At 41.8% G+C, this 17,254-nt stretch overlaps 1 protein-coding gene across 3 annotated transcripts in view; it reads left to right on the plus strand.

Annotated features, from left to right (window-relative positions):
- HLF (HLF transcription factor, PAR bZIP family member) overlaps positions 1–14,418 on the plus strand; it is a 34,323-nt gene extending 19,905 nt beyond the window's left edge. The window contains exons 2-4 of one of the 3 annotated variants that reach the window (XM_029960040.1): positions 6,876–7,096; positions 10,172–10,383; positions 10,488–14,418. In XM_029960040.1, the coding sequence (XP_029815900.1) occupies positions 6,876–7,096; positions 10,172–10,383; positions 10,488–10,503 (449 nt within the window). In that variant the 3' untranslated portion in view covers positions 10,504–14,418. The other 2 variants (XM_029960039.1, XM_029960041.1) reach the window with 2 other exon arrangements.
- Positions 14,419–17,254: the final 2,836 nt, after the last annotated feature.

Below are 17,254 nucleotides of genomic sequence, written 5' to 3' on the forward strand. Positions count from 1 at the left end.
TTGAGCTGAGTAAGTGCAGCCGTCTGTAGGTCGAGGTAGGGCTTTCACAGGATGGATCTTACAGAAGAGTAGAGTCCAGGAGACCTGGTAGAAAATTTTACCTGCTGGTGCCTCATATTTGTTTGTTTATTGCTTTTGAAGGGCAGAACGTTACATGTACACCATGTTAAACACATGCAGGAGCTGCAAGTCAAGCCCTCCAAGGTCTGAAGGCCACGTGTGCAGCTTCAGCCAGCAAACCCCTCCCTTGTCTGCTTGGAGATGCAGCTTTAATTCCATTATATCCTCTCTTTTCCCTTTTCCTGGTCTGCATGTGGAGGTCAGACCAGCTCTGGGTTGAATCAGGGCCGTATCAGGAAGGATGTGGGTGTCTGTAGGATCTTGGATCTTGACCTCATTTACTGCAGATGTGAGAGGATACAGGGAACAGCAGGGGCAGAAGGGAAAATCTGGCAGGAAGGACAGAAGGATTTTGTCTGGAGAGACTGGACTTTGCATAAAGTTTCAGCAGAGTTCTGAACAAGCTGTTTGATTATGTGAGGGTGTCAGTGTGTGTTTACTTCCCTTTTCTGTGAGGAGCCCAGTGTGACACCGTGGCTGGCCCTCACCTGCAGCTGGAGTCAATGAGGGTTGATTTGAAATGCAGGCAGTGCCTACAACATCTGCTAACCTGAGGGGCTGGATCTTTGATTTAAAGTGTCTCTACTTCTGTCCTTCACCTGCAAAGAGAAGTGCTGCCCCTTCTTTTACGGGAGTCTTGTGGGTTAAAAAGTAGTTTCTGTGAAGCACACAGGTGCAATAGTTGTCAGTGCTGGAGAGAACCTCTAAAAAGCTGATGATTGTGTTTCTACAGGAGTTTGGAATAATTTGTGGCAAGTAATATAAGGGTTCATTTGGGTAAATCAAAATGGGTCAAACAAGTGACTCCTTAAGGAGGAAAGAATCTGGAAAAGACAGTATATTATTGAAACTTTAAAGACTGTTGCAACCACGACCGTGCATCTTAAACAGCTTTTGCACTTAAAAGCAAACTGAAAAAACAACCTAGACTTTCTCATGTGCCACTCTTACAACAGACATATTGGAATTGTGTAGGAATAGAGCTGGCAGCCACCCCACAGTGTCCTGATGCTCGGACTGAGTGGAGGATGACAACTTACCCTCGCTGTAAGGAGCTGAAGGGGGACAGAGAGCTTTGCCAGTGCACTTCAGTGTTTGTTGAACAGGATCTGTGGGACACAGGAATGTGGAGCTGTGTTTGTGCCATCAGCACAGGCACTCTTCTGCCCTGTTCCCTTCGATGATGCTGTTCTGCTGAACTTGTTCATCCCAGCCTTTGCTGGAACAGCCTCCCTCTCCCAAGCTCTCCCTCTCCTTTTTGGCTACCAGGCTCCCTCATCCTTGCCTTCCTCACTTTCTTGCCCCATTCTCAGCTTTGAGTTCAATCACTTATTGAAATTACCCCCTTCTCTCCCAACCTGACCGTGGGCACAGCTGGAACAGGCAGCCCAGGGAAGTGGTTGTGCCACCAGCTCTGGGAGGTATTTAAAAAATTGTGTAGGTGTGGAACTTAAGACATGGTTTGGTGGTGGAGTCAGCAGTGCTGGGGTAATAGTTGGACTCTCAGAGGTTTTTTCCAATCTAAATGATTCTGTGATTCCATGAAATAACCTGCCCTCTCTTTTTCGGGAAACTGTAGAACCATTTTGGCAGAAACGTAACTGACACACAAGAAATCCAAACAGAATGGTTGAAATCTGGCAAAGGCCAGAAGGAACTGAAGGCAGCATCCTCTAATGGGAAGTGTCAGACAGTCTTAATAAGACTACCAGTCCTGCCTGGAATAATACTGTAGAGGCCCAGAGCAGGAGGCATACAATGCTGAGAGGGGAAATGACAATTCTTTTGTAATTAAATGCACAAGGTTTGTAAACAATGCTGATATCTTTAAAAAGTACACATTTTCAAAACACTTTCATGTGCCAGTCTTTGAGTGTGTGTTAAAAGCAGCGAATTATGTTGTGGTTGCGTTGGATTAAGATCCTTTTTTCCTCAGGAAGTGTTTGCAGTCACCCCATGTTCGGCAGAATTGAGTTTGTTTAAGATAAGAAATAGAGGAATGTCTGTGCTGGGTTGGAGCCCTGGACAAAATACACTGATCTCCTGTTGCCTGAGAAGAAAATAAAGCTCCTCTAATAAGTGCTAACATAAACACACCCAGAGGTGAAAGTGTCTTCTTCACCCCCAGGCAGAGAGTGGTTGGGTTTGTCCTTCCAGGTGAGGGCTGGAGGGTCATAACGTGTGGCTTATCCACCTCAAGGGCTTGGTTTCTGGAAGACACTAAAATCCTGATAGCAGGGAAATTAGATAGGAAGATAAAAGATTACTTTTAATATTGTAAGTGAGGAATGATAACCTGACAAGATGCTGTCCTTAGATAAGTCTTGACCTCAAGAATCTTCCTTTTACTTTGCTGCCTGTGGGGATTTTTGCCTGTCTCAATCCCTGCTCGCTGCTGCTGCCGTGTGTTCTGCAGTGAGAGAGCTTTTCCTGGAGGCAGAAGGAGTTAATGCAGAATTGGATGACAGATTAGTCTGGGACAGGCTGTGATTTGGAGTGAGAGAACTATCCCAAATAGCTGGCCAGCTGCCAAGGGGATAGACTGGTTTGGAAAACACATTGGCAGAGCAGCGGCGTCCTCTGGAGCAGCTCTGGGTGAGGATTATCTGTCAGTTTAACTGCTGTGCTGTACAGCCTGACTGACACACACACAGTGCCTTCAGTTTGTATAAAGAAAAACAATTAGCAAACACATGTTTTATCTCTGGGCTGCTAATAAATTGAATAAGAAACTCCTCTTTTATTTCTCTCCAGTGTGTGTAAAAAAATAGGGAAAAATATTTTGATTAGAACATTTTCACTCCCTTTTCTTTTCTTTCTCTCGGAGCCGTTCTCCAGCCAGCTGTTGAGCTGATGAGGAGAGTGGAAGGGCTGGGAGAAGGGAGATTTTTCTGAGCATCAGACACATTTCTATGGGAGTTGAATGATTCAAAATTGAGTTCCACATAATTTACCAGGGATCTCTTGCAGTACAGATGAGAAGCCTGTCAAGCAGTGGTGCAGCTGAAGAGGTTATTTCCGTCTTAACTCTCCTGGGCACAGCTGGTAGGTGGGATGTTTCAAAAAGGGGAAATTAAGAGTCAGGATATGATGATTGAGCACCCCACGATACCAGATCAGCATTTGGGTTTTTCTGGGTATATAAAAATGGTACTGTACTTTTGAATTGTGAATTTTAATTATTGCAGGCAATTAAAAACTGCTTTTTTTTTTTTTTTTAACCAGCCATTTGGTGACCTAGATGACACAAGTGAATGGCCTCAGTCCATTTCTCTTTGAACAAGGAGCCACGCTGAAAATATTGCCATTACACTGAACTTCCTCACTGGCAGTCTCTGCCCAGAGGAGGAGGAGGACTGAAAGGGTTAGAACAGCCAACTTTCTTTCAAGTCCTTCTTTCTGGAAAATTTGCTGCTATTGCTCATGTCTGCCAGAGCAACACCAAGAGCATTAGCAAAGGCAAGACGTTGGGGCAGCTGTAACTGCTGGGGTTGTCAGAACCTGCTGATCCCTTTGCCAGGAGACACCTGAGGCTGTGTCTGTCCTGGCATACTCCCTGTTGCTTGAGTGGAGCTCTACAAGTGGGAAAGGCCCCAGACAAAAGGCCAGTGTTGACATAGTTGTGGTCTCTCCAGGGCATGGTTGAGACACATCACTAGGGTGGTATGAGGGGAAGTTTCCATTAACAATTGTTCCCGGCTTGCATCCACCACCACCCCACAGCTGGATCTCCAGAAGAGCTCAATGCTTAAGAGCTCTCATTTCAGCAACTTAAATAGAGGGGTAAGTTCTTTCCAAAACACTTGGCAGTCGTCAGCCCCCATTGAGAACAAAGCTTAAGCACATTAAACAGTCCAGCCACTTCACTGCTGAGAAAATTTGGCCGCGGTTGGGAGCACAGAGTGTTTAAATAACACAGAGCCTGGCAAAGGCATCTGGCTCCCAGTGCTGGGCATTGAGGTGCCTCACCTTGCCTGGCCCTGGCAGCTGGCAGAGTGGGCTTCCTCCTTGGCTGATTCCTTGTGCATCACAGCCTCTTACCAGCCCTTTTCTCTGGATGTTGTGACAGCTGGGAAGTTTGCTGATGCGAGGATTAGTCGGCTGCCGGGCACATGACGCTCAGATCGCTGTGCTTATTTGACCTGCCTCTGATTGCGAGGAATTTTAGTGCATAAAAATAACACCCAGAACGAATTTGGCAGAAGGAGGCACAGCGAGAAGGGCCGTGCACACACAGGGAGAGGAGCTCGGGGAGCGATGTAACGCGAGGCCGCTGCGCTCCTGCAGTGCCAGCAGTGCCAGCAGTGCCAGGGCCAGCGCTGCCCACGCCGTCGTCTTGGGTTACGGAGGGTTCCAGCACCACGGAGATGCCGTGGCCATTGGCCAGTAAACTAATGAAGACAGGTTCCTGGCTTGCATTACTGGCAAAAACTTGATTGAATAAATAAAAAGATGCCGAGTGCCAGGAGCTGCCTCACGTAAAACGCTGCGCGAGGCAGTGCTGGTTCTTCTGCTCGGGGCTTGTTAACTCTGTTCTCAGGGGAGCTCCTGATGGTTTGCAGGAGCATGGCAGGACAGAGAGTTGGCCCACACGGGCTGAGGGGTGTGTGCCATGTGGCTGTAGGGGTATCTTACAGGGCAGTGCTCTTTGTGCTCCTCATTGTTCAGGTGTGTGCGTGGTTTGTTCAGGCTTTGCTCTAGAACAGCGTTCTCCTTGAACGAGCTTCACGCTGGCACTGGGACATCTTGTGTTTGCTGAAGGGCTGTGTTGGCTCTGGAGTTGTGAAAGCTCCTTAGGCTGGGGGAGATGAATGAAATGTGTGCACGTAGGAAGCCAGGCAGGATCTTGTTTGCCGTAGGTTCCTCTCCCAGGTCACCGTGGAGATGCATCACTCTTTATTTTGCTGTTGCAAATAAGATGCAATGCCTCGATTTCCCATGTTTAAAAGGAGTATTTTTGCCCTTTTTCTGAGTGATATTGTAATATTTCTTGAGGCCAATGATTACAGAGCTCATGTAATTGTGTAATATGGCATGTTACAGATAAATGATAATATGCAAACTTATACTGTGTATCAAGAACTTCAGCAGCATTTAAATACAGGCTCTTTTGCGTGGGGCAATTGGAAAGCTGGGGTAGATTTCACAATCCACTTGACTTTTAGAAACACCCCGTGTGCTCACCAGAAATGTAAAAGTATTCAGCTCTCACATCTTGCTTCATTTTTATCTGTATTACAGAATTTGCCCGATTTGTGTGTGGATGTGTCTGTGTATTTGTGTACCTGGCTGCTCTGGTGCAGGCATTTAAAGGAGCCTTTCCTGTGTTTCATCCTTTAAATAGGATGCAGCAGCATCCTTTCCTCTCCCTTCCTCTACCATAGCCGTAGATACATATTTTAATAACTTTGATCCTCCTTTTCTCTTCTCCCCAGCCATTACCAGCCTTTCCTGAAAGCTGATTTTATCAGCTTTAAATAGGAGTTACAAAAGACAAAGCTCTCCCTTAGCAAGCCCTGGTTTGCACAACACAATTCCCTGGTGCCTTTTCCATGTGATTCCAATATTGTTGCCACGATCTTCTAGATTAAAATAAAACTTACATTGTTAACGCTGACCTTGGTTTGGAATTAGAAATGACATTTAATGTTTACCATTTTACACCCTAAATATTGCAGATGTGGGCACAAAAAAGGAAATATTACACAGTCACAGGATGTTTTTGTAGTTATAAAAGCCGTCAGATGGCTAAAGTCAAAGTGAATTAGCAAATAGCCAAAATTATAAAAGAATATCTGCTTCAATCAGAAGTCCTCCCTCTGAAGTCTGTGAGGCTTCTACTTCTGAGGCATGTGAAAACTTCTGAAAATTCTGCCCCCAGGGAAGGTCCATGTTTAGGCAGCTGACTTCAGGATCCTATTTTTGGAACCTTTGGTTGAGATTTTAAATTGGATTTTTAGTGGGAATGGTGCCTGAATTGGTGCTGTGGGATCTTGAAGGCTGTATCTAAGATAAAAAAAAAAAAAAAAAAAAATGGGAGGGCTAGCATTCATTCTCTGGGGTTAGGTTCCTTTTTATTAGATTTTATATATCATAAAAGAAATGCAGTATCAGTAAGTGTTCTTTCATTTTTGCAGAGCGTTTTTAAGGAGTTGTAGCCTTTCATGTTGCTGGTTTCCTTCACTGTCTTTTAGAATATCACTGGTAGGATTTCACAGAGAATTGATAGAGGTCTTCTTGGAGTGCTTCAGCACAGCTGAAAGTACACTCTCATGAGATGCTGTCCATGGCAAAAACTGTACATTGATTGATTGTAAACTAAACATCCCCCTAAAGGTGTATGTGAAGAAATCTGTGCATGAGATAACCAGGAAGGGTTGCAGTGTGGTGGGTAAATCTGAAGCAGAGTACTTATGACTTGTTCCTGAGGATGGGATCCTACTGAAGTGGCACAGGTTGGAGCAATGTATCTTCTGCCTGCAGTCCAGTGCACTCGGTGTTGGATGAAGTGATCTTATGTGGGCATCCAAGATTAGCAGCTGGAAATAGGAATATAAAGGTATGAGCATGTCTGGATCTGAACAGGCACCCTAGAGAACAGACAATGTGATATTTAGCAACACAGATACCGAATTCTCAGGGAAAGCTTAAAGAATCATTGCTTTTGAACCGTGTGGAGATCTTCTAAAATCCCTGTTCAGTGCTATTATTTACATACTTTTCTGACATGACTGTATTTATCTGTATTTCTGCAGGTCAGATCTTGCCAGCAAACCGAAACACACCGAGTCCCATTGATCCTGAGACTATCCAAGTCCCTGTCGGCTACGAACCCGACCCTGCAGATCTTGCTCTCTCCAGCATTCCTGGCCAGGAGATGTTTGATCCTCGTAAGCGCAAGTTCTCTGAAGAGGAGCTGAAGCCCCAGCCCATGATTAAGAAAGCTCGCAAAGTCTTCATCCCAGATGACCTGAAGGTAAATTGGAACTGGTGACGAGGCTGTTCCTGCAGGGCCTCTCACAGTCACTGTCTGAGGTGCAGCTTTGAGTGTGAATCTGTTTTCTCACGTGAGGTAAATCTGTTTTCTCATGTGAGGTAAATCTGTTTTCTCATGTGAGGTAAATCTGTTTTCTCTTGTGAGGTCAGTCTGTTTTCTTGTGTGAGGTAAATCTTCCAACCCAAACACAGCTCTGTTGTAGGATGAAACTGTTAACGGTTCTGAATGAGACTGGCAGGAGGATGTCCCTTATTAGTTATGCAACAGTTGAAATTCATGAGCTCAATATTCATTTCCTTTGTATGCCAGAAACTTCCTGTGTGACCTTGGATGAGCTTCCTTTGTCCCATATTTCCCACTTATGAAACAGCCTGATCATGTTTCCTTCTTCTTCATCTTCTGTTTATTCAGCATAGATTTGGAATTCTTCAGGGAGGAATCCATCTCCTTCAGGGTCTGTGGAGCACCCTGATGATAACAGAATGAAGTGTATTGTGTATTGTTTGGATGGTGCTTTAACTCTGTGTTTAATAATGAATGGGAACACTACAGTAAACACTGCATTTCACTAATATGTATTCACTAATCCAGGTGAAAGAATCATAGACAAGTTGTAGGAAAACAGAACAGAATTATTCAGATGAGAGGTGTGTTTTTAATACAATATTTAAAAAGAATGAGCACCCTGTCTGTGCCACTCACTGCCTCTGAGATGTGAAGAGCAAAGAACATGAAGACAGCAGGAAAATCGATCAACTGATCCAGGTTATCAAACACTGTGAAAATTATTATTTGCAAGATTGTTTTCCCAGTATGTGCTTTCCCAGAAGATCTTTTTTATCAGGGGCAGTCAGTGCAGAATTTCATTCTGTTGTTGCTGCTGCCCCCAAGACACACACTGAGAGCCTGCTGGAGTGTGGGAATCCCTGGCTGCACGTGCACAGAGGCAGGGATGCCATGTGTTTGCACCAGATTGATAGCATTAGGGAAAGAGGCTATTTTTATCCCTAAGGATACTGTGGTGCCAGTTAAGAGCACAGAAATCACAACTCAAGGAGTGTTCAGGTGGTGTGTTACTGTTGCTTTGTAGTATCCTCATCTTTCCTTTGCAGAGGTTTGTCTGCACCTTGTTGCTTACCTGGGTGATCCCTGTTGGGTTGCAGTGTTTGGAGTTCTGCTTAGAGAGAGCTGTTTGTCACAGGCATGGCTGGAGTTTGCTCCCTAGTGCCATTCCTCACTCTGTCATGTCTCCCAGGTATCCTTATTCATCGCAGCAAACTCCTGGCAGAGGTGCTTTTGGCTCCAGATGTGGCACCCAGCAGCGCCCAGGGTGCAGCAGTGGGGCACTTAGTTTCCACTCGAGAGTGAACTAAAAGTTCAGGGTCTCTCATTCCCTGGGGATAATCCCCTGGGTTGCCCTTGACTCCTTTCAGAGCGCTTGACCCACGCGCTGCCTCTGCCCTGGCATGTGGAGGGCCCTGGGTCCTGGGGGAGGGTAAGCAGATTAGACCAGTCAATCGTCTCTGGGCTGCATGTGATTTGGAAATGCCAGCCTTACCTCTTTCAGGCCTGGATTAAGGGATTTGCCATAGCAATTTGTTAAAATAAAGAGGGATGAAGCCTAGGTGGCACACTAATAAATTGCTTAAAGCTGATTTTTATGGAGTGGAATGAGATGGGAAATTATAAACAAGATTCGGGTCATAGCTTTTTGCTGCGTGCTTGTTTTTAAGAGGATTTTTGGGGGTCCCATCTAAGTACAGGTGAAGAGCAATTTAGAGATAGCACTGGCTCCAAATCAGCATTGCTGCACACCTTGTTGAGCCAGACTGATAGAAAGCAGTTCAAGAGTCCTCCTGCCAGCAGTTGTTTTGCTCCTGCTTTGCCTTAAGGAAGCAGCAGCAGAAGGTGCAGAGCAGCAGGATTAGGCTGGGAGTGCTCCAGGCTGAAGGACCCAGGAGTGGTGGGTGTTTGTGTGCTCAGTGCAGCATAGGAGCAGCTGGGTCCTGTGCCCTGTGCTGGGCATGGTGCTGTGCCCCCATGCTCGGGAGCTACACAGGGAAATGGAAGCATATTAAAAAGGAGGGGTGACCCTGGGAAGAGAAGTTTGACCTGTATGACCTGGCCAGGCAGTTTGAGGGTGAATGGCTGCATCATCTAACTCTGCAGGGGGCTGAATTTCACTTTTCCTGAGAGATTAAGCCCACTTTGTGTTTACTGAGTTGTTCCAAATTTCTAGAACTTGATTCAGTTTGAAAGAACATCAAAGCTGCCATTTCACTGAAGGCCACTTCATTGGAAGGTGGAAAAATCAGGTGAAATTCAGTAGTTCCTTCGAGCCTTTGATGCACCAATGCAGTGAGGTGATAGAGGCAGTCCTTCAGGGATAACACTTTGAGAATGTGTTGGCTTATGAAACTTCAGGGGGAAGTGGAAGTATTTCTGGGAATACTTTCTTTTTTTTCCCCCAGTAATTGTACTAATCTCTGTGCTTGGTACCAGAGCCATCGCTGTCATGCCAGGGAATCCTCTTCCAATGACTTGGTGGTGCACACAGGAACACTTTGGGGCTCTGTAGAGAGCTTTGAACAGAAAAAAATGAGCTGAACAGTAGATGAAATGGGTGATACCAACAAACAGAGTGAAGCAGGTGTTGGCTGGCAGAGCTGAGCAAGGCCAGAGGTAATTAGTGCTGCTCCAGCCACTGCAGAGGATGAGTCACGGCACGCGAAGGTGGATGTGCTAACTAGGGCAGCAGAGATGTGAGAGGGGTTGTACCACTGGAATATTCCTTCCTTTTTCCTTGGAGGAATTCACTGTCAAGAGGATGAGGGGGTTAGTGTAAACATTTTGACAGAAACATGCAAGGGCATCTGTGCTCCCTGGGTGGGTTGTGCCACGTAGAGCCGCGACTCCTGTCCCGCCGTGCCCGGCGCTGTCGGGATGGGATGGCACCGAAGTCCCGGAGGCGGTGGCTGGGGAGCAGGTCCGGGTGGCGGCTCATCTTACCGAAATCTAATACCTTGTTTGTCTCTGCCTGTGTTTAATGAGCAGGATGACAAATACTGGGCAAGGCGCAGAAAGAACAACATGGCAGCGAAGCGCTCGCGGGACGCGCGGCGGCTGAAGGAGAACCAGATCGCCATCCGCGCCTCCTTCCTGGAGAAGGAGAACTCGGCGCTGCGCCAGGAGGTGGCCGACCTGCGGAAAGAGCTGGGCAAGTGCAAGAACGTCCTGGCCAAGTATGAAGCTCGACACGGCCCCCTGTAAATCTGAGAGGGGGGCAAGTGGGGTTTGGTTGTTTGTTTGGTTTGTTTTGGGTTTTTTTTTTTTCTTTTTCCTTTTTTTTTTTTTTTTCTCCTTGTCGCAGGTTGGCATTTGACTAGATGGACAATGTGTTTCCTGTTTGATAGCACCACGCCCAAACCAACCTTTCTGTCTTCAGCACTTTACCAGAAGCAGAAACAAAACTGACTTAACGTTGGTTTTCTGTTTTGTTTTGGGTTTGTTTTGTTCTGTTTGCGTGTGCGTGTCCCCCCGTGCGTGCATGTGTGTGTGTGTGTGTGTGTGTGCACATGTGTGTTCCCAGGTCTGTGTCCGTGGGTGTGCCTGTGTGTGTGGGTGTGCACGCATCTCAGCACTTCCCATTTTTATGAACCCTCTTCAAAGGGTGCCACATTTTTACCTGGACTGTTGAGAAACCACCATAGTAAGCTTTTTATTATCTTTTTTTTTTTTTTTTTCAGTGCTGCTTCAGAGTAGGGTATTTACGTTCTTGTAATCAGTTCCATCCTCCTGATTTTACTTGGAAAGATCCCAGTATAAATTACTTAAAAAAAAAAAAAAAAGGAAAAAAAAAAGAAAAAAAGAAAAAAAAAGTAGATCTCAGTTTTTTTTTTCAAGAGTAACAAGCTATCGTTTTACGTCTGTCTAATCAGAAAAGTTAACATGCTAATAAAGTGCACAAATAATAATTTAGTACTACACTGCAGAACTATTAATTTATAGATCGCTTTCGTTGTATTTTAAGTTTTTTGGTGATAATTGTCTTCAGATTTTAAAAGTGCTGTTAGACTGAGTTAGCTGTACTCATTATAGATCCCATAATGGCTTCTCTGTAGCTACTTAAGGTTCCTTTTTCTCTCCACGGACCCCAGGTAGGTAGGTAGGAGTGTGTGGTAGAGCACAGAGTTTGTACCTTGCACTGCCTGTACCTGAAGCAATAATCCTGTCGTGCGCTCGCGTGCATGCTGCCCGGATGTTCCCCCTGGAAGTAGGATGGTTCCCTACCCAACAGGAGTTTTCCTGTCTCTGCCAGCGAGTTCCAAAAGTCAGAGAGAGAAGTTTCTGTGGGCACGGTCCCTGTGTCCCTGTGGGGGAGCGCATGTGGAAGGAGCAGGATAATTAGTTGAAGTGAGAACAAAATTCGTTAGAATCAAATCAGATCCGATGTCGAAATCAGAGGGGCTTTTCTGTTTTCAGTTAGTTATTCCATTTTGTGATTAAAAGTTAAATAAATACCTAAATTCAGTTGGTTTTTCCCTCCCCCCCCATGTTTTGTAATATATTTTCTGTGGATTATATCTTGCTGTTTTAAAAATCACTTTTATTCAGTTAGAAGAAGTCACTGGTTTGCAAAGCCCATTTTTTCCTAGTGATTGTTGTTTTGAGTGTGACATGAACTGATGGTTCTGAACTTTATTGTTTTAAACTCTCTGCTTTTGAACATGTATGTTCTAATATAAAGTGGACTTCTGAAAAATGAATGTAAGAGACACTGGTGTATTTCAGGAGGGGATGGTGTTGTCATATACTGTGGTTAATCCAATCAATCTAAGTGTTTACTCTAGACCAAAAGGATAGATATTATAAAATGTATAAAGTTTATACAGAATAATTATAGTATGTTCGTTTTGTACAGTATTTTTCAAGTACAAATACTGACAATGTATTTTGAAAGACATATATATAGCAAAAAGAAAAAGCTATTCCATGTTTAAAATATATAGCAAAGATATATATTCTCCATTATTGTACAGAAAGGAAATGCTTAGGGGTTTGTTGGTTGTTGTTTTTTCTTTTTTTTTTTTTAATCTTTTAATATTTTAAGCCTACCACTGGCACACTGACATGTTCTGTGCTTTAAATTAAATTTTTATGGAAGTAATATGGATTTCCAGGATGTTCCATATTACTGAAAAGGAGAGACTTTAGTATTTTCCATCAGAAACACATCAAGAAACTGTTTAACAGGGACAAAGCACAACATGGATTTTAGTCAACTATTGATTGGACAATACACTATTTTGTAATGGCAGGAAAATAACATATAACACAAAACCACTCACAGGCACTTCTGATCTGCTGCTGCTGCTACAATCTGTTTCCAGCTGAATACTTTTTTTTTTATAAATAGCTCAGACCCTGTACACACTTTGTGTACTGCACACAGTTAGTAACACGTGAGGAAAATAAGGTGCTACACGTCTTGCTTGCAGTTTTCTGAGTGTTCTGACATTATTCTCCAATAAACAGGTTGTTCATTCCATTAAATCAGTTTTCATGCTTCAGGAGAAGGCGACAAAGAACTCAGCATTTTGGTCAGCATTAAAAATCCCCTTGCATGAATGGCACTTTCCCAATATTTTTCCACAAACACACCTGGCTTGTCAGTGTCCCTTGACATGCAGGACTTGCCTGTGGAGCATTTATTGGGTAAGCTGAATTTCCACGTGCTGCAGCAAACTTTGAAGCGCAGTGAGTTATTCCCTGAAGGTCAGTATGAGGCACTGGGTGCTGGGGAGCCCCAGGAGTGTGTGGCACAGGGCTCAGAGCTGCTGTGGGCACGTGGCAGCAGCACAGCAAACTGCAGCAGCCCCAGTCCCCCCCCGAGGGGTGTTTTTGGGGTGCCCCAGGAGCAGGAGTGAGGTCAGCAGTGCCATCGGCGAGGGGTGGGGTGTGACCACAAACCTTTCTGTGACACGTAAAAGGCAGCTTGGGGGAAAAAAAAAAAAAGTGACAGAGAATTCTTTTGTTTCTTTGGGCAGGGAAGGGGTGGGAGATGGTTTTTGTAGGCTGGGTGTAACAGATTTATTGTTATGGCCACAGAGGAGCACAGAGGTTTCCAGCAGCTGCCTGGCCCAGCGGTGCCAGAGCTGCTCCAGTGCCTCCTCACCCCTGGGAGAACAGGAGGGACTGGGAATGTGCACAGGCTGCAGCTTCTCCTTTGGGGTGAGGACTTAACAAGGAGCCTGAGGGATTTAGGCACTCCCCATTTGCTGTGGGAGTGAGGTACCTTGGCTGCTGTGAAAAGCTCATTTGTAAAAAAAAATTAGCAGTTAAAAAAAAAAAGGCAAAATATGTGGGCCGATATCTGGAAAAACTCCAGGTTATCTAGCCAGGTTGTCTCCCCAAAATAATAAATAAATGGAAGTTCAGCTCATTTTCAGTTCCCAAGGACAGCTCAGCTGGGCTCATCACACCTCTGGTGGCTTTGTTGCTCATGAAGGAGCTTGTAGGTATAAGAGATTGTAATTTTATAAAAATAGAAATATATATATTTGCAGAATAATTAATAGCTTATCTAAATAATTCACTGACCTCTATTAAACTTATAAGCATTGGTAAAATGCTTGTCTTCTCTTTTGTTTTTTTGCTGAAACTTAGAAGTGAATTTTTTTCTTTTTAAAAAAGAATGCCCTCTAGAAATCAGTGGGACTGGAGATGGATTTGTGATCCGAGCACCTTGGGGCTCTCCGTGGGAAAGCCCGTGGCAGAGAAGGCAGGGGGGGTATTTCTTTTTCTATTTTGAATGGTGCTGAAGTCTCTAAAACCGAGCACCATGGAAATAAAGTTCTGACTTGAATCCACAAAAGCAAGAAATTCAAAATGCAGGGCAGGAGCCCGAGTGAGGCTCCGAGCTGTGCCCACGGGGATGGGATCGGCTCACACCCCTCACACTTGAATCTCTTGCCTCTGTGGGTTTGTAATACCCCCAGTTATTGCTTTAAAACTATTTTTGCATGTAATTTACAATAGAGATGTGCAGTTTATTTTTATTTTGTCGACTTCTTTTTTTTTATGTGAAGAGATAAGAAAAAAAATATATTAAAACTTACAAGTGATCAACCATCGTATTTCTGGCAACACCACAAGACAGCATTAAATACAAGTTAAACAAACAGATCAAATTACCTGTATGACAAGAAGTGGATTGCATCCTGTATGCTGTTCAGCCCAAATATTTTTTTTTCGTCTGTTATTCTTAATGTTTAATAAACTTTTAAATTTTTCTTCTCTCACCTGTGTGCTTGTTTTGGTGTGTCGGGGCACGGGGCTTTTGGGAGGGGAAGTGTTTTAATTTTTCTCCCCCATCCTCTGGTCTGTGAGTGCCCAGAGCCTCCAGCCTGGGTTGTGTCACATCAGGGGATGGACCCCAGGTGGGTGCAAATGTCCCCAAACCTGCCCAGCTGCCACCAGGGTTGGGTATAACCCCAGCAAATGGGTATTTACACGAGAGAAAATATTTCTAGTTGTAGTATAGTTAGTGCTTCTTATTATTTTAATAAAATGTTTAGCTTAATAAGTATTAAAGGGATACAGTGTAAGCTATATTCATCATTTATATATATATATATATATATATATATATATATATATATACACACACACACACTATATACACTTTATATATCATGAGATGTGATCATTCCTTTGTAATACATTCACAAAAATGCTGCACATTAAAGAGTATTTTTTATTATAGTGGACAACAGAACTCATTAATTTTACTCTCCATCATATCTGATATTTTGTATAGACCACATGGCAGATAATACATACTGCAGGCTTTTAGATACCTAGTTTATATATAATAAAGTACAGCCAGTGAGAGAAAAATGTAACTCACTACTAACACTTCTTTCTACAAGTTATTAAAATGTGTATGTGTATGGGGGGGTGTATTTATCTGTATGCATAGAGGTCATTGATATAAAGGTCTAGTTTTAATAAATATATATGTATATATTTTTTTAATATATATATATTATGCTCAAAGTACATTTGTTACACACATATGTGTGTGCACGTGCAAAATCACACACAAACACATCTATAAAAGTCTACATTTTAATATATAGTATATATTAGGCATAAAACCCATGTTTTAATAACACAGATGAATTCAGTCTCTTGCTTAATCTCCCCTTTGTCCGTGTGCATGCACTCATTAGTTTTATATATGGCTATAATATATAGAAATAAAGGGACATATTTAAATGCACATATTAAAGGTATGTGTGTATACAGAAGAAAGTTAAAATTACATTTTCATATATTTATCATAATTGCTTTTAGCTTTATATTTTTATACGTGTTTATAAATATATAAACTAGACTTTATTAATACAAAGGTTTTAATGAGACAGAAAGTGTATTTGTCTAATTCACACACACTGTGCATCTGCACAAGCACATACATCTCTACATCCATATGGCTATACTTTGGCCAATTAGACTTTCATACAGCATATTAACAGCATTTACTCTATTAATAATACATATTTTTATCATTTTAAAATACATTTCATTGCTATAAAGGTCTGGGTTTGCTATATATGCTATGCACAAAATATAATTTCTGTAATACACAAACACAGATGTCAGTGTGGGCACACAAGTCCTTGGAGCTCTCTCTCCATACAGATATGGCTTATATAGTTACAAATTTAATAATTGTATTTCATAGAGAATAAATTCAGAATTTATTAAATTCTCTCAGAATTTAATTATTAAAGTCTCTCAGAATTTACTACTTGGATGCAGCTTTATAATCCATATGAAAAATATTGTTATCAAGGTCTTTTTTGTGATAAGACATAATGCTCTGATTATGCACAGGAGTTGTCTTAGTACACCCATATAAATCAATATTCCCACACTCATCCTTGTACCTAAATAGCTGCAGATCTGTGTCTTTGTACTGTATATATACATAAATATATATACATACACACATATATATACATACATATATATACATACATATATGTATATGTATGTATACACACAATATATTAGAATAATAATATTATAAAGTTATGCATATACATATATATCATACATATGTGTAGCATAATTTATATATTTAATATATGTACACTATAATATGTATTATCTGTGTATACCATGTATATGTATTACTTTATAATATTACTCTATATTTATGTGTATATATATACATATATACAGTAATATAAAGTAATACATGTACATAGTGTATATATATAATATAAATATATGCTATGTATGTGTATTATACTATAATATGTATTATATATACTCTGTATAATCTGTATTATACATAGTATATATACACTATTTAATATGTATTTTATATAGATACTATGTATTTTTTTTATATATATATACACTGTGTATTTGAGATATACATACACTATATATACACAAATAAATACACTATATATGCTACAACTATATTCAGGCACATATATTAGAGATACATATAGTGTGTATATATATATATATATAAATATATATGTATATATTGTGTCCTGATACTGTTGTATACACTGATATAAATTCAATTAAATTTTCATACGGCATATTTAGCAGAATTTGATAATCTAGGTTAATATTTATATTATTATATAATTTATATAAATTATTTATATTATTTATATATCTATATATATCTATAATTACCTCTTGCTATAGAGGTCTGTTTTTACTATACATTATGATGCACAAAGTGTATTTGCTGTAACACAGACATGTATGAGCACACACACACTGCCTGTGTATGTCTAGTCAGAGAGAAATTTAATAATTTTATTTCCCTAGAGCATATGGAACAGAATTAATAAGGTTTTCATTCATATTTTCTATGAAGATGCATCTAAAAATAGTCATCACTGATGTATAAAGGTCTGAGTTTAAATATATAGCACCTATTGCACACCAAATATCTGTTTTAATAACCCAGAAACCCTCCCCTTCCCTGGACACACACGTGTGTCTGTGTCACACGTTTCCATCTTCACACTCAGGACAGAAAGAGAGGCTTAAAAAAATGGATCTGTTTTTATTTAAGCAGACACACATATAAAATGATGT

The sequence above is a fragment of the Manacus vitellinus genome, unplaced genomic scaffold (genome assembly GCF_001715985.3).
Source record: "Manacus vitellinus isolate BGI_N305 unplaced genomic scaffold, ASM171598v3 scaffold_24_pilon, whole genome shotgun sequence".
In the NCBI taxonomy this organism is placed as follows: domain Eukaryota; kingdom Metazoa; phylum Chordata; class Aves; order Passeriformes; family Pipridae; genus Manacus; species Manacus vitellinus.